The sequence below is a fragment of the Ovis aries genome, chromosome 3, assembly GCF_016772045.2.
Source record: "Ovis aries strain OAR_USU_Benz2616 breed Rambouillet chromosome 3, ARS-UI_Ramb_v3.0, whole genome shotgun sequence".
NCBI classification, from domain to species: Eukaryota; Metazoa; Chordata; class Mammalia; order Artiodactyla; family Bovidae; genus Ovis; species Ovis aries.
The window spans coordinates 6,571,292-6,592,151 of record NC_056056.1 but is presented as its reverse complement, the minus strand read 5'-3'; the positions used below and the strand labels follow the sequence as shown (position 1 = coordinate 6,592,151).

Below are 20,860 nucleotides of genomic sequence, written 5' to 3'. Positions count from 1 at the left end.
GACTCACAGGCTTAGAAAACAGACCTGCAGTTGCCAAGAGGGAGGGAGAGTGAGGCAGGGATGGACTGGGAGGTTGGGCTTAGCAGATGCAAACTACTATATAGAGCATGGCTAAGCAACGAGGCCTTACTGTACGCACGGGGAGAATTATTCAGTACCCTGCGATAAAGCAGATGAAAAAGAATGCACGTGTACGTACAACTGAATCATTTTGCTGTACAGTAAAAGTTAACACACTATTAGGTCAGTTCAGTTCAGCCGCTCAGTTGTGTCCAACTCTTTGCGACCCCACAGACCGCAGCACACCAGGCCTCCCTGTCCATCACCAACTCCATCGTCAAACTCATGTCCATTGAGTCAGTGATGCCTTCCAACCATCTCATCTTCTGTCGTCTCCTTCTCCTCCCGCCCTCAGTCTTTCCCCACACATTATTAACCAACTATATATCCATAAAACAAACTTAAACAAGTTTTTTAAAAATGAGAATAAGACCATGAAATGCTGATTCCATTAGAATTCCCTTAAATTAATTACAAAAAAAAAAGTATGGAGCAACTCATCTGGGGGCCTATGTTTACATAGAAAAAGACAAATTTGGAACTTAGTTCTATACCAAATTTAGAACTATACCAAATGGAAGGAAACTGCAAGAAAGACATTACTAGAACCATTTTTATGAAAATAAATTAATGGCTACTTAGAATTCTTATTCTCCACGAGTAATCCCCAAACTGAATAAAAGCTTGAAATACTGACTCCATTAAAAGTAATCCTGGGACTTCCCTGCTGGTCCAGTGGCTAAGGCTCTCTGCTCCCAACACAGGGGGCCCAGGTTCCATCCTTGGTCAGAGAACTAGATCCTGCAGGCTGCAACTAAGAGTTTGCACGCTGCAACTGAAAGATCAAAGACTCCACTTGCTGCAACTAAGATCCAGAATGGTCAAATAAATCAATATTTTTTAAAAAGTCTCCTGCCCACTTCTTTATACACTGTACTCTACCACCATCCCCCCTCCAAAATCGAGAATACACGAAGAGCTTGATTGCTCACGGAGACCATGAACGATAGTCCTTTGGCCCCATGTCCACTCTGACGGCACTGGTCCTGAGCTTCTGAAAGAAGGGGCCATGGAGAGCTGGGCTCTCTGTACTTCTAAGCCTAACCCTTGAAAATGTGTGACTTGGAAATGATAATATTCCAGTTGTCTAGGCTTTTCCCATCACACAACAATGTTTCAACAGTAGTGATGAAAATTTTAACAGGTCAACCACATAGTAATTAAAAGTGTGGCAAAAAGCTTGATTGGGGCAGGCAAAGATAACTGTATAATTATATACATACATACATATGTATATGGCTATCCAGGTGGCTCAGTGGTAAAGAATCTACCTGCCAAGCAGGAGTCACAGGTTCTATCCTTGGGTCCGGAATTCCCAGGGATCCCTGGGTCCCCTGGAGAAGGAAGTAGCAACCCACTCCAGTATTCTTGCCTGCTCAATCCCATGGACAGAGGAGCCTGGTGGGCTACCATCCATCGGGTGGCAAAGAGTCAGACACAGTTCAGCAACTAAACCACCATATGCCAGAAAGAAGAGAGTCTGTTTTTAAAATGAGTTAAAGATTTGGTCATTTTACAAAACAGGTTATTATAACTAGCAGGTAATAGCATATGAAAAGATGCTCAACATCATTTTTTATCAAAGAAATATAAAGGTAAATTAAAAACACCACCAGAATCCACTTCAGACTCATTAAAAAGGCTGAAATGGAAGGACTGAGACTACCAACCCTCGGTGAGGGTGAGGAGCCGCTGCTGGAGGTGTGCCCACTGGTAAAGCCACCTTGTCAAGGTCTGACAGCACACTGCGCCAAATACGCTCCTGTGGCTCAGGGTTCCGCCTCGGGCACACTACTAAGAAGGAGGAGAGCCCGCGCCTGCCAACTGAGGTGTGTATACATGTTCATACGAGCTTTGTTCTTCATTTGGCCTCAACATGGAAACAGTCCGAACATCTGCCAACCTGAGGACGGATAAACTGTACATTCACACGATGGACGCCACACAGCAACACACACCTCCCTTACTTGCGACGAGAATATGAATCTCACAGACACCATATTGAGCTAGAGAAGCCAGACGGGAGAATACGGATGGTATAACCTGTATGAACTATAGAAACAGGCTAAACAAATATACGTCACATGTCAGCATAACGGGTTATTATTATTATTATAATAACTTTGGGGTGGGGATAGGGTCCCAGGGGGACTACTGGGGTCTTAGGAACATCCCTTATCTGGGGCCCTAGCACACAATTTCATTTATATGCAAAAACTCATTGAGCTGTCCACATAAGATGTGGCCACGCTATGGTATGTAAATCACACCTCAATAAACACCCGTTTGAAAAGGTCTAGGGGGGAGTTGGTGATGGACAGGGAGGCCTGGCGTGCTGCAATTCATGGGGTCGCAAAGAGGCGGACACAACTGAGCGACTGAACTGAACTGAGGGACCTCCCTGGTGGTCCAGTGGTTAAGACTCGTAACCCAGGGGACCTGGATTGGCTTCCACGTGCCAGGGAGCAGCTGAGTGTGCACACTATAACTACTGAGCCCATGCACTCTGGAGCCCACCGCTACAACTAGAGAGTCCGTGCACCTCAAGGAAAGACCCTGCGTGCCCCAACTAAAACCCGAAACAGCCAAGTAAGCAAATAAAATATCTTTTAAAAAAGGTCTAGAGGGACACATAGCATGTGGCAAAAGTGACCACCCCGAGGAGGGTCTGGGAAGGGGAGGGCTGGACAGCAGAGAATACTTCACCTTATTCTCAGTGCTTTAATTACTTTTTTTTTACATGAGACTCCTGTAGCTGAGTAAGACATAATATGGTTTAATTGTTCCATGTTCCCTTGCAGTCCTTTGACCTCTCAATATTACAAGACAGAGTAAGGATTATCTTTTCCATCTCATTAAAAGGGAGGGGGAAAGGCTGGTTTCTCTTACCTTCAACCTGAACATGTAGGTCACAGGCCACAAGATGACCTATTCCACCCTATACTGGTTCTCTGACAAACCCAGCTTTACCCATTTCAAGTCACTACAGCTCATTCCAAGTCTTCAAATTCAAAACTTTCTGACAGCGGCCTCTTGGCAAGGGATGAGAGACTACCTAGCTCCTTGAGTTTTCATCACCGATAAAAACCATTCCACTGAACTGACTTTCTTTCCCCATCATTCTTCTAAGGGACATGGCATGATCACGACATCCAAATATGTCCACTGGCCCAGAGATAAGACTGCCAGTGGGTTTTGGGGTTTTTTTTTTTGAATGTCTATTCATACATATAAATTTACATTTAGTTAAACTGGGCACCTCAAGGCTAACACATGCCTGCTTCTAAGCAAAGGACGGAACACATACTCAAGGTGAACCCAAAGCCAAATGTGGTCTGGGGTAGATCTGGGCAGTGTGAACACAGAGCTAATCTCTCTGCGGAACATTAACCTCCCCAAAGGAAAAGAAAATCGGGCTCCCACCCAGATCCTACGCAGCTTAGAAGATGCATCACGCACACAGTTCCCATGGACGGTGTCATCAAACACAAGTGCGATTTAGGAAAGTCCGTCGTACTCGTAGTGGGAGCAGCGATGGTATCTTTGCAAACACAGGCTTATCATTCCAAGGGCTGTGGAGCTGACTGCCGGAAAAAGCAGGGGGAGTCACCTCGAAGACAACTGGGTAATTGAATCATTTGCAGAAACTGGAGGAAAAGATATTTATAATAGATCCGAAGCCTCTCAGAAGTCAAGATGGGAAATTACATTAAGTGCCCCGAAGAACTGAAACACTGCTTCCTTTCAGCTTGATCCTGACAAGAGGCTTCACTGGTGACAGATAATGCAAAAACTAATAACAATCAAATCATGGCTTTGCTGTGGGGAAATTACAGTGCTTCAAGTCACATTCATAAACAGAATAATTTAAGAATTCCAAAAAAAAAAAAAAAAAAGAATTCCGATGTTTACTTATTTTTTAAGTGTGAAGTGCCTTAGTTTGTGTCAGGAGAAGCATAGTTATTGTTGTTATTATTATTTTTTAAATATTTATTTATTTTTATTCATTTGGCTGTCCCAGGTCTTAGTTGCGGCACATGGGATCTAGTTCCCTGACCAGAAATCGAACCCAGGCTCTTTGCACTGGAAGCACAGCCTTAGCCACTGGACTACCAGGCAAGTCCCAGAATTTCAACATTAGGTAGTACATGTCCTTAGGGAGGAGGTAAATAGAAGGGGACAACAGAGGATGAGATGGTTGGATGGCATCACCAACTCAATGGATATGAGCTTGGGTAAACTCCAGAAGTTTCTGATGGACAGGGAGGCCTGGTGTGCTGCAGTCCATGGGGTCACAGAGTTGGACACAACTGAGCAACTGAACTGAACAGAACTGAAATAGGACTTCCATAAACATAACAAAATGACACTGCCAGTATAAGAAATAACAATGCATCCTTGGAAATGTTAAAATAGTTGAGAAGAGCAATTCAGTTTGGTAGTACCTTTCAAAAGTCCCAAAGCTGCAACCCGACTTAGAAATCGCACTTCTGATACATTAACTCTCCTGGATCCGACCCAAGGGAGGAAAACTAAAGAGTCACCTGGAAATTTTTTCAATCACAAAGGCCCAGAACTCATCCAGCAGGTGTGGATTCCCTAAACCCTAAGTGGGAAATTCAAACTGATGTGGTCCCAGCCTGGCCGTGAGCCAGGAAAGGACAGCTTCCCGGAGAACCCACTTTAAGTGTGGGCCAGAGTGGAAATTCCAAGGAACACACGTTTATAATCACACACGTTGTCTTCTCCATCTCACGGGTTTTCTGCTGTGACTTCTACCTTCTTATGTGACTGAAATACAAGGCAGTGGTGATGCTGGTATAGGAGGCTTGCCAGGCTATATGCAATTTTTCATACTCAATATTCAGAAGCAACCGTGGGTAAGCCTTTACAATGTCATGAGATCTTAACTAACACAAAGGTGAAGTTCACCTGAAACTAATATAATATTGTAAGTCAATTATACTTCAATTTAAAAAGAAAGGAAAAAAAATTTAAAAAAAGAGAAAAAAAAAGAAGAAAAAAAATTAAAAAAAAAAAGAAAGGAAGAAAAAGGCTGAAGATTGCAAGTAGTGGCTGGCTCAGTGGCTTCAAGAAGTACTACAATGCGCATTCTGTGAGCTCTCTAGAAAAGCTGGGACTATGAACGCAAAATCTGGAATGCTATTTCCACCTGTGTAAAAACAGCAGGTAAGGGCAGGAGACTGCATGTGGGATCAGATTTTATTTTGCGGAAAGTGAATGCTCTCAAGGACAAGAAAGGAATTAGATCAGTAGCTAGCAACTCTCCCACTATAAAGTATTACAAAACATTTAAGGAACCTAATTTCCTCTCACAAATATTTTCTAAATAATAATTTAGAAAATAAAAAGGAACACTCCAAAACTAATATAGCAAACTAGAACAGCCAAGAAAGAAAAACCACAGGTTTCTATTTCGATGAACCAGAAAAACATTCTACTTCTGCTTCATTGACTATGCCAAAGCCTTTGTGTGGATCACCACAAACTGGAAAATTCTTAAAGAGATGAGAATACCAAGACCACCTGACCTGCCTCTTGAGAAATCTGTATGCAGGTCAAGAAGCAACAGTTAGAAATGGACATGGAACAACAGACTGGTTCCAAAATGGGAAAGGAGTACGTCAAGGCTGTATATTGTCACCCTGCTTATTTAACTTATAAGCAGAGTACATCATGAGAAACGCTAGGCTGTAGGAAACACAAGCTGGAATCAAGATTGCCGGGAGAAATATCAATAACCTCAGATATGCAGATGACACCACCCTTACGGCAGAAAGTGGAGAAGAACTAAAGTGCCTCTTGATGAAAGTGAAAGAGAAGAGTGAAGATGTTGGCTTAAAGTTCAATATTCAGAAAACTAAGATCATGGCATTTGGTCCCATCATTTCATGGCAAATAGATGTGGAAACAATGGAAACAGTGACAGACTTTATTTTGGGGGGCTCCAAAATCAGTGCAGATGGTGACTGCAGCCATGAAATTAAAAGACGCTTACTCCTTGGAAGAAAAGTTATGACCAACCTAGACAGCCTATTAAAAAGAGACATTACTTTGCCAACAAAGGTCTATCTAGTCAAAGCTGCGGTTTTTCCAGTAGTCATGTATGGATGTGAGAGTTGGACTATAAAGCTGAGCGCTGAAGAATTGATGCTTTTGAACTGTGGTGCTGGAGAAGACTCTTGAAAGTTCCTTGGACAGCAAGGAGATCCAACCAGTCCATCCTAAAGGGAATCAGTCCTGAATATTCACTGGAACAACTGATGCTGAAGCTGAAACTCCAATACTTTGGCCACCTGATGTGAAGAGCTGACTCATTGGAAAAGACCCTGATGCTGGGAAAGATTGAAGGTAGGAGGAGAAGGGGATGACAGAGGATGAGATGGTTGGATGGCATCACCAACTCAACAGACATGAGTTTGAGTAAGCTCTGGGAATTGTTGATGGACAGGGAAACTTGGCATGCTGCAGTCCATGGGGTCACAAAGAGTTGGACACGACTGAGTGACTGAACTGAACTGATTTCAATGAACACTGACGCAAGATCTCAAATAAAATGTTAATAATGTAAATCCAGCTCTGTATTAAAAAAATATATACATCAAAATCTAGTTATACTAGTCCCAGGAATGCTAATTTGGTTCAATATAAGAAAACTTAATAACGTAATCTGTCCATTAATGGATTAAAGGAAACAGGAAAGGTATTTGATGATATTCAATATCAAGTTGAGTTTTAAAAAAACAACCTCTTGGCAAAATAGGAAAAGAAGGGAATCCCTTATAATAAGCCTGATAAAGGCTTATTATAATCATGTTTAATGGGGAAACATTTGAAGCACTCTCTTTATCCAGAATGAGATAAGGAAGTCCACAATAACGGCTTCTGCCAGGATAAAAGAGGTCATAACCAGAAGAGCAAGATAAGAAAAATAAATAAAAGGCATAAAGACTGAAAAAGAAGAAATAAGACTGTCATTATCTGCTGTTACGACTGTCTCTAAGGAAAACCCCAAAATAGAAATAAAAAGAGTTTATTAGCAAGGCATCTGGCTATAAAATGAATATACAAAAGTTTTATGTTCATTTAACCTCCAATTTTTTTTTTTAATAAACTTTGGGTAAATCTATTTTAATTGAGTAACATATTAAATATTTTGGGGCTTTAACATTTCATGAGAACTTATGGTAATTTATGGTGCATTTTGGGGCTTCTCAGGTTGGAGAAGGTGATGGCACCCCACTCCAGTACTCTTGCCTAGAGAATCCCACGGACGGAGGAGCCTGGTAGGCTGCAGTCCATGGGGTCGCGAAGAGTCAGACACGACTGAGCGACTTCACTTTCATGCATTGGAGAAGGAAATGGCAACCCACTCCAGTGTTCTTGCCTGGAGAATCCCAGAGACAGGTGAGCCTGGTGGGCTGCCGTCTATTGGTCGCACAGAGTCGGACAGGACTGAAACGACTTAGCAGCAGGTGGCTCAATGTTAAAGAATCTGCCCGCTAATGTAGGAGACTCAGGTTCAAACCCTGGGTAGGAAAGATCCCTTGGAGGAGGAAATGGCAACCCACTCCAGGATTCCTGCCTAGAGAATTCCATGAGCAGATGAGCCCAGTGGGTGGCAGTCCATGGGGTTGCAAAGAGTCAGACATGATTGAGTGACGGTTACGTTACTATGAGCGTGGTAATTTTACCAGCAAATGAATGTATCTTTTGGTAAACTAAATATCCCCACTCAAGATCAAATATAGGTATTAAGAATGTGTTTTCTAATATACTAGGTAATTTTAGAGGAAGCCATACTAATCTATGCCTAGGCTTTAAGCAAGGAATCTGGCAGAATTGGGCAAATGACTAAATACCTAATTTACACTATTTTCCAAGCAAATTCATCTCCAAATTATCTGGCAAAAAGTGAAAGAAATCTACAAAAACGCAGTGCTTTTCCCCACGTAAAAGCATGAAGCTATGAATGCCAAAACAGCCCTGGGCAGTCAGGAATGAATACGGTTCTTTAACAGCCTAATTTTGTTTACACTCATATTGATGACTTTTATAAAAAGAAAATTTAGCTTCTAGGGAAAAAACACACAGGGAACCACAAGAAGACACAGTACAAGCTTTATAATAATGTTCCTAATTGCCAACAACACAAGTCCATTTTGGGAAAAGCTCTGGAGAGGACCTCCCAATGCAAGCCTTGGGCTACAACCTGTTAGCACACCTGAATGAGTCCATCAGAACTCTGGCCACTAGCGTGAGTCTCTTTATCTTTTTATCAGAAGCAGTGCCAGCAGCCAAGCTCCTTCAGATGGCGCTGGGCGGTCTGCTCCAGCTTTTAAGAGGTCGATTTTTTTCTTTGAAAAGCCATTAAGAGAGAGAACCACAGTCTGCGGAAACCACCCCTTAAGATATGTTCATGGTTTAAGTCTCCACGTTAATCTTCCTGGTGACTAAAGAAATCAACACGCTGCTCAAATCGTAACACTGAAGAGTCCCCCAAATTTTAGATACCCCCCCAGCCTCCTACTAACACCCCACACCCCAAGTTGACACGAAATGAAAATAATCCCAAGTTGAGTGGCCTTTTGTGGTTGCATCAGAAAGAAGAACTTGGGGACCAACAGTCTGGGAGGATACGTGACAAGCATTAAAAGAGGAAATGAAAAAAAAAAAAAAAAGACTCTCGCTTTCACCTTACCTTTTCAACATCTGCTTTCGTAACATTTATGTCAGCATCCATTTTCTCAAAGTACTGCTGGGCTCGGTCAGCCTCTTTGCAATCCCGCTCAAAACGTCTTTTACACTAAGAACAGAGGAAGATGGTGACAGGGAAAGTGATTGTTAATGAAACCATGAGATTCCTATATGAAGATGTAATTTTATCATAATTTTATCGGCATTCCCTCATTCCCCCTCCCCAAAAGCATTAGTTTCCGAACTGATTTGTTCCATGTCATCATTTCAGGAAGTTATTTTAAAATCTGCCTTTATTTCCATCCAAACTGTCTAATCTTTGTTCTTCCCTGTGATTTTTAGAAAAAGGATTCCACTTGGGTTCTCTGGGGCTCAACATTTTACTCCCAGTAATAATCTCTAGAAATCAATTAAATTCAAATTGTAAAAATCTCTAAAGATGTTAGGGTCTCTGTTTTGTACTTACTGTTGATTCAAACTTAAGTTAAATTCAGATCAGAAAAACCCATAAAGACATTTCTTGAGCGGTTGGTTTTTCACTTACTGATTCTAGTTGCTTCCAGCACGTCTCTATGTGTTGCTGTGCCTTCCGTCCATCGTGAAAGTGCTGAGGGGGGGTGGGGGGGGAGGAGGAGCAAAGACACACCCATGATTAGTACCCCATCTTTCTCTTATTAAGACTTGAAAAAAAAAATTCACCCACTCCAAGGATATTTAAATATTGAATATCTAGCCCATGCATTCCAAAGAAATGTAAGACTTAAAAAATAAATGAGAAATGAAAACCATAATAAGTTAATAGTCACAGAGTTCCATCTCTGACTTTAGCTATAATAATACTGAATGCTAAGAATTATTTATGCTACTTGTGAAAATGACAGGAATGCTTTATAAAGATGGCAATCAGATCTTTATTTTTAATCGCTTTGAGGTATAATTCATATGCCATATGATTCACCCACTGAAACTGTTCAACTCAATGGGTTTTAGTCTAGTCACAAAATAAGCAACTCTCATCACAATCAATTTCAGAACATTTAAAAAAATTTTCTGGCCATACCCCTGCCACTCCACCCTTCCGAGGCACATTCGATCATAGTTCCTCAACCAGAGATTGAATCCTCACCCCCTGCATTAGAAGGCAGAGTCCTAACCACTGGATTGCTGGGGAAGTCCCTTGAACATCTGTATCACCTCAGAAGAAATGCTGCACCTCTTAGCTGTCACCTCCCATCTTCCCCAGCCCTAGGCAAACACCACGCCACTTCCGGTCTGTATAGACTTGCTTACTCTGGACATTTCATATGAAAGGAATCGTACAATATGAAGTCCTTTGTGACTGACATCATGCTTTCAACGTATCATAATGTTCACTCAGCCTAACGTTTACAATGATCACACATAACAGTACTTCATTCCTTTTATCGCCACGTGGTAATTTTTGGGGTGACCCGTCCCCAGTTTGGGGCTATTATGAATCATGCTGCTGCAAACACTTGTCTAAGTTTTGGGGAGATGTTTCCATAACTTAGACTTTCTTAAACTTCAGTTCACCTCCCTGCCATCTGCAAAGGCCCTGTGGCAGGTATATGCTTGGTGTTGACCACCAGGGACATCAGAGAGGCAGACCAAAGTGTCTCAAGAATGTGAGGACATGGGGTCAGAGAAGAAAGGTGCAGCCTGTGCAGAGTCTGTAGGCTATTTGTCTGCATGAGCTGGGAAGTCGGGGATGTCATGTAAGAATGTTCTAGGTGGGAGTTCTGCTCCAACCCTGGAAATAATGGACACTTGCACCCTGGGGCGGCAGCGTACGTGGTGACAGAGGCTCAGACTCTGGGTGTCCTTTGATCAGGAAAATCACCAATAAATCAGATCAGATGTGGGCTGTGAGATACAGAGAGGTCAGAGTGATTCCAAGGATGTTCTGACCTGCATGGACCACATGCACGAAAGCCCTTGCCCCCTGGTTCTGTTAGACTTGACAGGTTCTGGCAGACTAGAGAGCGGGAATTTCCATCTGCACTGTCACTAGGATGCAAAGGGGTGACCAAGTCCTTTGACTAAAGGCCACCGCTCTGGCCGGGCAGTGCCCCCACAGCTCATCTCTGAAGTTCCTACAAGGCTCCCCTGCTCTTTGAGACCTAGGGCCACGGCAGCTCCCTACTGTGATCAGCCCGGGGTGTGGGGGGTACCACTCCATCCCTTCACTCTTCCTGAATCCTCTCCACAAGTGCTGAATGCTCCTTTTAATAAATGACCTTCCTTCAATGACTAGGCGTGAATGTGCTGTCTGTCTTCTGGCTGAGAAGGTAAGCATGGCTGGGAGGGGTGTGCAGTGGAGGAGGGAAGCGAAAGGGTGGCGGGCATGGAGAGGTCCCCTCGGTACTCAGAGCCTTTTCTCTCACCTCATCAGAACCTATGACTTAGCCGAGACACACAAGGCAACTGACCCCGGGAGGCCGGCGAGGAGGAGACAAAAATCAGACTCTTTTTTTTTTTTTCCCCTTAAAGAACAGTGTTCCTTTATAAGGGAATGTTTTCTTGTCTCTCTTTGGAGGTCACGTTTCACCATTTTAAGTGCCTCTTGACAGCAAGGTTTACCCATCTAGCAATTTTTTTTGGTCTGTAGGAGCCCCGTGGGGCTTCGTATTTCGAGTCTCATTTTAATAGACAGAGGGATACGACAGAAAAAAGATGGATACGACCAAATAGAGATGGAGCTGAAGGCAGGCATAAACAAGTAAGAAAGGATGGGCTTTGGGGAGGCGTAAGAGGAGCCGAGAGCAGAGTCGAGCTTTGGAGGGGAAGTACAGAACGCGAGCAACGCGAGCAGGTTTTCTGAAAGCCACAGACATCACTTTAAAGAAGGCGAAGGGGGGTGGGGAGGACCTGGGGAGATAGAGGAGTGAGGGGTTCAGGAGGGGGACAAAGGCTCAGCTGTGCCCCTCGGCCCGAGAGTCCCTCATCCCCAAACTGTCCAGAGGACCAGCCCCATTTCCTATGCAGGTCCCTGGTGTCCTATAGTTGGCTGAAAAGCTATCCCCATTTCTCCCCAATCTTACTTTGAGATTCAAAGACACAAAAAAGAAAACCTCAGCACCCAATTCAGAGCTAGGCTCTAAGCTTCTACTCTAACAGCAGCTCTGAAATGAACGTTTTCACAAAACGAAAGCTCCCTCACAGCCAGCGCCGTCCTGACCCAGAGGAAACGCACACAAAGGCCGTGCAGAAGCGACGGACCCTGCACAGGAAGGTGGCTCGGGCTTTACCAGCAAAGGGATCGGCTCTCAAGATCACAGTCTTCCAAAAAAGGCCATGTTTTGGAAGCACGAGTGGATAATTTGATCGAAAACCTGCTAGATAGTAAATTCTCTTCCTGCTTCTTCATTTCCAGGTTGAATAATAAATATGCATTTATTTTTCAACCACTGTATGGGCCTCAACTTTATTGGTTAGCTTTTTCCCCGGAAGAGCTCCTGTCATAACACTTTCCTCCCACCACCCCCCCCCCCCCCCCCCCCCGCAACAGCAAAACAATTATTCAAGAAGTATGCTTGTGATTGCATTTCCTGCGGCTTAAGAGAAAAAAAAAAAACAAACCAAGTGTCACTGATTTTCTTTCTACTCTTTCTTGCCTAGTATGTGTTCTCCAAGATGGATTTGCCTACAAGACGCAAAAACCCTGGGCCGGCTGATCCCTTAGGAAACCAATGGACGGAACAAAAGCCCTTCTGATGGTTTGGAGCATCCCATGACCTAAATAGCTGCGGCCCTTTGTAGCCAGCGAGATCTTCCCTCCTTTAATGGCTTTATTTCAACAGTTGCAAAGTTAAACAAACCAACCAGCTTGCCAGATGTGTTTCTTGTTTATTAGCAAACAATGGTCAAACATTTTTTCACTGGGCAGTGAGCAAGTGTGGATCTAAAAAGTGTGCCTCCAAGCTCTAAATAAAGATGAATTGTTCTCGAGAAAAAAGATAATGGGCACTTCTTTTGGAGCCACGGAGTGAAGTCATCACAGCTCTTTTCTCCTATCAGAGGAGAGACAGGAAATGCCATCTCTAGGGACCCAGGAAAAAAAAAAAAAAAAACAACGCTCTTTGCTTTCTCCTGTAATAAGATGCTTTAGTTTCTCTTCAAACATAATAATAGACCTTTTAAATGCCTGATGCTATCCGGGTGGCAGCGAAGCTTACTTTCAACTTTTTGGTTGAACCTTAAAAATATACAGGTAAAATCTATACAAATCAAATGAGCCTTCAAAAAATTTTCAGAAATTTCCCAGGGGCCAGGAGTAGCTGAGATTAAAAAAAAAAAAAAAATCACAGGAAACCTAAAATAGGCAAGCATTAACTCAAAGCAAAATGACAAAGACAAAGCTTCAAAGCAGATTTAACTGTGCTGCAAGAAATCATCCTTAGGCTGAATAGATAAATGGTGAGAATATTCGTTACTCACACACTGCAATTAGGTACAACAGCTACTCATTTTGCTATATATATATAAAATAGATAATCAATTTTAAAAACTACATTAAAAAAGCAAAATACGGCATTGATGTGAAAAGAGTCACTTCTTAAAAAAAAAAAGTGGAAAAAAAATTACAGAATAAACACTCAACTAAGGCAAGCCAGCCATCTGGAATTTTAAATAAAACTCAGATTCTACATATGAAAACAAAGGAACACAAAAAAACTTTAAAAGGGGAAGAAGAAGGGAGTTTCTAAAAAATATATCTGGGACAAATACTAGTATTTCCAAAAAAAAAACCTACAGCGTGATGGGCTTGAATACCAGAGGGCTTCTAGTGCTAGCCTGACTCGGGGTTAATTAACCTAATGATAAACTCTGTGTCTGTGGATATTCGTGCGGACTGTGTAGGGAAGCTGTGAAGCACCTTCAGACAGGTTCAGGGCAGCTGTCACTTCAGTGAAGCCCAAACTATAACCCCAGAAACATTTGTGATGGGGATTGCCTTGCGCTTTTCTTCAGTAAGACCTATTTCCTCTAAATTCATTTATAACAAAAATACTTTCTCAATGGACTTGTTTAAAGTTCCTAAAATGCCTGCCTCCCTGTGTCACGGGCAGTTACTTAACTTGCCCCATAATACTGACCATATGGGCACTGGGTAGCCCCCTTCCCCCAGCCCAGTCCAGGTCCAGCAGCTCCGGTCAAGTTTCCGTCACCCCCTCTCCTGCTGTTCCCCTCCCCCACCCTCTTATCCTCCTGCTGGCTTTCACTCCCCAGAACTCTCCACAAACACACTATTGCTTTTTTTGTCCACACACCAGGCTCGTGGGATCTCAGTTCCCCAAACAGGGATTGAACTTGGGCCCTCGGAAATGAGCACAGAGTCTATCCACTGGACCTGCAGACAATTCCACGCATCCACACTTTTCACCTAGACTCCAGTAGTCTTTTTTAAAACTGTTCTTCAAAACAATCCGTTCTTTCACATTCCTTAAGATTCTAATTCCTCTGAAGAATCCTCATTCACTCAGGATGAAAGGATCTTCAAAGGATCGATAGTAAGCAGCCAATGGCTCAGATTCTTCACGTGATCTCTTCCAAGGGTATGAAACTGTTCTTCCAAACCAAACCAAGGGAAATCACCTTTAATAAGGGTTTTAGATAGAGTGCTAGGTTGATAGGTGAAACTTCAGGGACAGTCATCCTTCCCTGAGCTGAAAGGTTTTAAAGTCTAACTCAAATCATTCATTCAAGTGTGTTCATGGCACACCCACACGTGCAGGGTGCTACATTGCTTGTGAATAAAGCAAAGCTTCTTTCCTTGAGAAACTGTAGACACAGCAGTAGGAGAAGAGGGTAAGGAACTAGGGAGGGATGGGTGTAGGTGCAGGCAGCGTTTAGACAGGGCGGTCTGGGAGGATGCTGAAGCAGAGGCTTGAACAAAGTGCAGGAGTGAACTTGCAAAGTTCTCAGAAACACCCTTCCAAGCAAGCAGTGGGAATAGCTAATGAGGATGCTTTGAAGTGGGAAAGGGCTTGGCCTGTCCAGGGAACAGAGAGATGCCAGCGCAATTAGACTGAGAGGGAGGGTAAGGCAGGAGAAGAAAAAGGGCCAGACCGTGGACGGCTTCCCAAGCCCCATGAGCACGGTGGAAAGCTACTGGAAAAATGTAAGAAGGGAAGTGGCATGGTCTGATCTGCATTACTGCAAGGCTGTGCTGCCTGAAGCAGGGGGGTGCAGGCTGCTGCACCTGCCCAAGGGGGAGCTGATGGTGGAGGTGGAGGTGGGGAGCTGGACCACGGACCAGGGGGCAGGCCTGGAAGCAGAGACGAGTTAAAACTAAAAGGCTTAGGACAGTCCACCCGATGAGAGACGCTGAGAGACTGGTTGTGCAGGAAGTGGTGAGAAGTGTCTGGATTCAGAACATTTACTGAAGGCACAGCTGACGGGACCTGACGTTAGCCAGAAGACGGGGTGAAAGGGAAGAATAAGCCTTGGGTGCCCCACGTTTTTGGCCAGAACAACTGAGTTAAAAAGGACTGCCATTCACAGACGGTGGGAATTGTAGATAGGAATGCTGTGCTTAGTCACTCAGTCATGTCTGACTCTTTGTGACCCCGTAGACTGTAACCCGCCAGGCTCCTCTGTCCATGGGATTCTCCAGGCAAGAATCCTGGCGTGGGTTGCTATTTCCTTTCCAGAGGATCTTCCCAACCCAGGGATCAAACCCAGGTCTCCTGCATTGCAGACAGATTCTTTACTGTCTGAGCCATCAGGGAAGTCCAACAGGCTAAGACGGAGGCAGAATAAAGGATAAACTCTGGGGAGGCACAGCTTGTTTTGGGACAGGTTGAGTGGACCACCTCATCACACAACTCTGGGGTCTCCTTTACACTCTTCCTGGGCTCCAGGGCCTCCACTGACAACGATGCTGCGTCGGTGAGTCAGGGGAGAGACACACAACTTTCGTCAAGGAATTCTCTCAAATTTCAGAAGAAAAAGGTCTCATTCCTGCTTACAAGGGGGAAATACAAAGTCGCATTTCAAATTCAGGAAGTCAAGGACAAGACTGAAGGATCCTGATAACTAAGTATGTCATCCCATAAATGAGAAAATAGAATTTCTTTGCTTCACCAGACCAATGGTTTTGCAGGTGTCAGAACTACAGTGGAGACAAGGTCTTAATAGAATGCTGGTCTTCACAGAACGTTCTTTGAAAACAGAGGACAGAACAAACCAAAATACACCTTTTGGACATACATTAAACCTGAGGCTATTAGTGGGTGTTGTATAAGCATGACTCACAAAAGACCAACTCGTTTTGTAGGGTTTCCTGCTTTTTGAGGGGTTTCCCAGGTGGCTCAGTGGTAAATGAGCAATGCAGGAGATGTGGGTTCCATCCTTGAGTGAGGAAGTTCCCCTGGAGGAGAAAATGGCAACCCCCTCTTGCCTGGGAAATCCCACAGACAGAGGAGGGCTACAGTCCATGGGGCTGCAAAGAGCCAGACACGACTGAGCGACTCAGCACAGTAACAGCAGTAAGGAAGAACTAACTGCTCTTTAGACCCACTGCTCTTTTTCCTGATCACGAAATCTAATATCTGCTTTGCTTTTCTGCATTTTCTTCTTACAGGTTCTGGCTTTATAACAGAGTATCCACAGCTGAATCTCAACAGGACTGAATAAATCAAGAACAGATTTGCAATTAGCTTGATCACACAGATAAGCTCCTTTTACTTTCCGGTTTCCTTCATGCTAAGTTTTATCTGTTCACTGTCATCTCTTTTAAAAACATGTTCTAGGGAGTTCCCTGGTGGCCCAATGGTTAGGATTTGGTGCTTTCACTGCCATGGCTGGGGTTCAGTCCCTGGTCAGGGAACTGAGATCCCCCCATCTGCACGGCAGGTGCAGCCAAAACAGACGAACAAAAAAAAAACCATGCCCCGGACATATTAGAGTCAGTCTGAGCCGCAGAACTGCCTTACAGGCGATTAAGCTTGTTTTGTAAGTTTCATAAACAGAACCTATCCAACACCTAACTTTAAGAAGAATGCATGACTTTTAGTTATCAATTTTTCAACATCTCTGAAACCTTGGGGAAATTTTTCTTATGGTCACTTCGAAGTAATGTGGGGTCTTGCAAGCATTATCTGAGATTTAGAAAAATTTTAGTGAGTCACTGAAGGCATTGTATAATTATTTCCTCTAGAACTCTTCAGATAACCATTGCCAAAAACTGATTCTGCTCCTGGCCAACATTTTGAAATGAAGCATTCTTTCCACCTGCCAGGAGAAATGTAGTTAGAGGTTCCAGTAAATGTTGGCTGGAACCTCCTGATTTCCCTCCTGGAGCTATAAATCTCCATAAATCCCTCATATGTGGTTAGTGGTGACCACTGCAGATAACCCTACACAGACTCAGAGGTTGGAGCTGAACTCTGTTCTCTAAAATTATTTAATAACTATAGCCACTAAAATTCTAATTATGAAAACTACATATTTTCAGGACTTCCCAGGTAGCACTATTGGTAAAGAATCTGCCTGCCAAGGTAGGAGATGTAAGAAATTCGGGTTCAATCCCTGGGTTGGGAAGATCCCCTGGAGAAGAAAATGGCAACCCATTCTAGTATTCTTGCCTGGAAAACCCCATGGACAGAAGAGCCTGGTGGGATACAGTCTATGGGGTCACAAAGAATGACCTCATGGACTGAAAGAGTTGGACAAAACTGAGTGAGCATATACACAGAAGGAAACTTACAAAAATGAGGATTTTGATTGACAAGGATTTTGAGTTTTTGTTCTTTAATTCAGAGTTTTTGTAAAATTTTGGCAGCTAATAAACGAGTCACAGTCACTCTACCCAAAAAGAAAGAATAAATTAAAAAAATCGAAGTTTTCATTGCATGTGGTCAGCTTACAGAGATAATGAGTATTGCTCTCACTGTAAATTTGTAAAAATCTAGAAAAACCAGCCCAAGCTTCCTGATAGCCCAGAGATAAAGAATCTGCCTGCAGTGCAAGAGATACAGGTTTGATCCCTGGGTCAGGAAGATCCCCTGGAGGGGGCAATGGCAACTTACTCCACTATTCTTGCCCGGAAAATCTCATGGACAGAGGAACCTGGTGGGCTACAGTCTGTGGGGTTGCAAAGAGTCAGACATGACTGAATACTCCCTCATGAAAAGCAAGCCAGTATAAAACTTCCAGATTTTACACATTAAAATTCACCATGCTGCCTTAGAAAGAACTGTTGATTTCCCCAGTTATTTCTACCCATGATCATTGAACACCAGTGAATCCCAGACACTGGCACAAAATCAGATGTGTTAATTTATCTTTGAGAATAAAAGACTGAATGCGAAGCAAAGGAAATGGTCACTGTATATTTTGACTTATACTCACCCCAAGGGCAGGCTACTAATTCCATTACTTCTAAAGAGAAGGTGAGCATCTTGCCAAAAATACAGTTGCCTTAAGTGGAGCCCATTAGGTGAAGAAATTAAGAGCCCCTGCCCCTCTCAGGCTTCCAGAAGTGTTGGTGGTCCCTAATGAGGACTGCTGCTGGCTCAAACACCAGGCAGGAAAGAACCTAAATGGCTGTGCTCTTGCAAATGGCAAGTCAAGGCTCTCTTTTAAAGAATTTCCTTTCACAAAATCAACACATTTTCATCAAAATAAGCAAACACACTTTTGTGTATCAGGACAGACACTGGTTATTCATAACACTAGCTGAGTGAGCTCCCTACGGAACAGAGCATGTGTGGAAACTGCTGCATAAAAGTTGTATTTCCTCAAGTCTACAAATAACAAATGAAAGAGAGTAGGGAGAAAAGGGAACCTTCCTACACTGCTGATGGGAACGTAAGTTGGTGAAACCATCATGGAGGACAGTATGGAGGTTCCTCAAAAATCTAAAAATAGAGTTGTCATATGAACCCGGGGCTTCCCTGGTGGCTCAGATGGTAAAGAATCTGCTGGCAACGTGGGAGACCTGGGTTCAACCTCTGGGTTGGGAAGATCCCCTGGAAGAGGGCATGGCAACTCACTCCAGTATTCTAGCCTGGAGAATCTCCACAGACAGAGGAGCCTGGTAGGCTGTAGCCCATGGGGTCTCAAAGAGTCGGACATGACTGAACAACTAAGCACAGCACAGCACATAAGATCCTGCAATTTCACTTTGGGGCATATATCCAGACAAAACTAGAATTCAAAAAGATACCTGTACCCCAGTGTTCACAGTAGCACTATTCACAAGAGACACGGAAACTTAAATGCCCATCAACAGAACAATAGATAAGGAAGATATGCTACATATATACAATGGAATACTACTCAGCCATAAAAAGGAACAAAATTATGCCCTTCGCAGCAATACGGATGGGCCCAGAGACACCATATGGTATGACTTCTATGTTGAATGTAAAATATGGCACAAGTGAACTTATCCTCAAAACAGAAACAGACTCAGAGACATGGAAGTAAGACTTGTGGTTGCCGACAGGGAGCAGGGGAGGGAGAGGGATGGTCTGGGATTTGGGGGTTGGTAGATGCAAACTGTTACATTTAGAATGGATAAACAATAAGGGCCTGCTGCGCAGCACAGGGAACTACAGCCAGTCTCCAGGGGTAAACTATCGTGGAAAAGAATATTTTAAAGGAATGTCTATATGTGTATAACTGAGTCACTTTGTTGTACAACAGAGATTGCAGCAAGATTGTAAATCAACCACGCTTCAATTAAAAAATGAAATAAATTTAAAAACAATCATCTTTTCCCCTAAAAACATGAACTGTGAGCATCATTCTATCTTACAGTTAGAGTTTTTTTTAAATTAATTTTTTGAAACTTTCAACTTTTTTAATTAAAAAAAATTTTTTTTGGCCACTCAGCGTGTGGGATCCTAGTTTCTGCTCTACAGCATAGTGACTCGGTTATACATTTAAGACTTCAAAATTTTGCTTAAGGTCAGACAACTCACTTGTGAGCACAACATGGCCCCAGAGGCAAGGAGAATGTCCCTGTCTCCCTCTGCTTTCATCTCTCACACTGCCAGAGTGCGTGCTGTTGCCTCAGCCGTGTCCAGCTCCGTGTGACTCTATGGATTGCCACCTGCCAGGCTTCTCTGTCCCTGGGATTCTCCAGGCAAGAATACTGGAGTGGGCTGCTGTGCCCTCCTCCAGGGGATCTTCCCAACTCAGGGAGCGAACCCAAGGCAGGAAGGAAACCTCATCTTTTGCATAGTGAGCCATTTCTCACCTTGTTAGAGATTAATGTGCTCGAACATAGAAAAATCTAGATGAAAAATGATTTTCTACTGCTATTGGAACTGAACCTGGAAACACTCTCTATTGGGAGTAATAAGATCCAGCAGTAATCCTGTAAATTCTAAACCGTCCCTTTGGGCAGGGAGGAACTCGCCACTATATTAAGTGGCTCAGAAGGTATTAGGGCTGACAGTTAAGAATGGTACTTCAGCAGGACAGTATTTCTAGTCAGCCACAAGAAACAATAGCTTGACCTAAAAATTTAAAAGCAGCTTGTTTTCAATGCCATCCGCCAAGTCAACGTTTTTAGAAAGGTCCTTTTAAATGCACCGGACAATACTGTTATGACACATGGTCACAAAGAGACCTGTAGATGCTCCTGCTTTCTGTAATAAACCCTGATCAAACCTTTCCTCTGGGGTAGGAAGGAGATTTTGTATTGAGAAGCAGAAGGACCTGATGGGAGGTTCTGGATATGCAGTGCCTATGCATCAATACCAGTGAGGTGCTGCTGCTGCTGCTGCTAAGTCGCTTCAGTCGTGTCCGACTCTGGGTGACTCCAGAGACGGCAGTCCACAAGGCTCCCCCATCCCTGGGATTCTCCAGGCAAGAACACTGGAGTGGGTTGCCATTTCCTTCTCCAATGCATGAAAGTAAAGAAGTGAAAGTGAAGTCGCTCAATTGTGTCTGACTCTTCGAGACCCCATGGACTGTAGCCCACCAGGCTCCTTTGTCCATGGGATTTTCCAGGCAAGAGTACTAGGCGGTTGGTACCTGTCTTGTT

The 20,860-nt window shown here is 43.5% G+C and overlaps 1 protein-coding gene and 1 long non-coding RNA gene across 22 annotated transcripts in view; one reads left to right on the top strand and one right to left on the bottom strand.

The window, feature by feature from the left end:
* The window catches only part of FNBP1 (formin binding protein 1), a 144,310-nt gene that overhangs the window by 48,542 nt on the left and 74,908 nt on the right, over positions 1-20,860 (bottom strand). For all 21 annotated transcript variants that reach the window (XM_060411671.1, XM_060411663.1, XM_060411664.1 and 18 more), the window contains 2 exons: positions 9,383-9,445; positions 8,843-8,947 (listed from right to left, as the gene is read on the bottom strand). In XM_060411671.1, coding sequence (XP_060267654.1) covers positions 8,843-8,947; positions 9,383-9,445 — 168 coding nt within the window. The remainder of the gene's footprint in view (positions 1-8,842; positions 8,948-9,382; positions 9,446-20,860) is intronic.
* LOC105607239 (uncharacterized) lies at positions 11,296-13,640 on the top strand. Its single transcript, XR_001036125.5, has 2 exons — positions 11,296-11,578; positions 12,478-13,640. It is a non-coding gene; the product is annotated as an uncharacterized LOC105607239 (long non-coding RNA).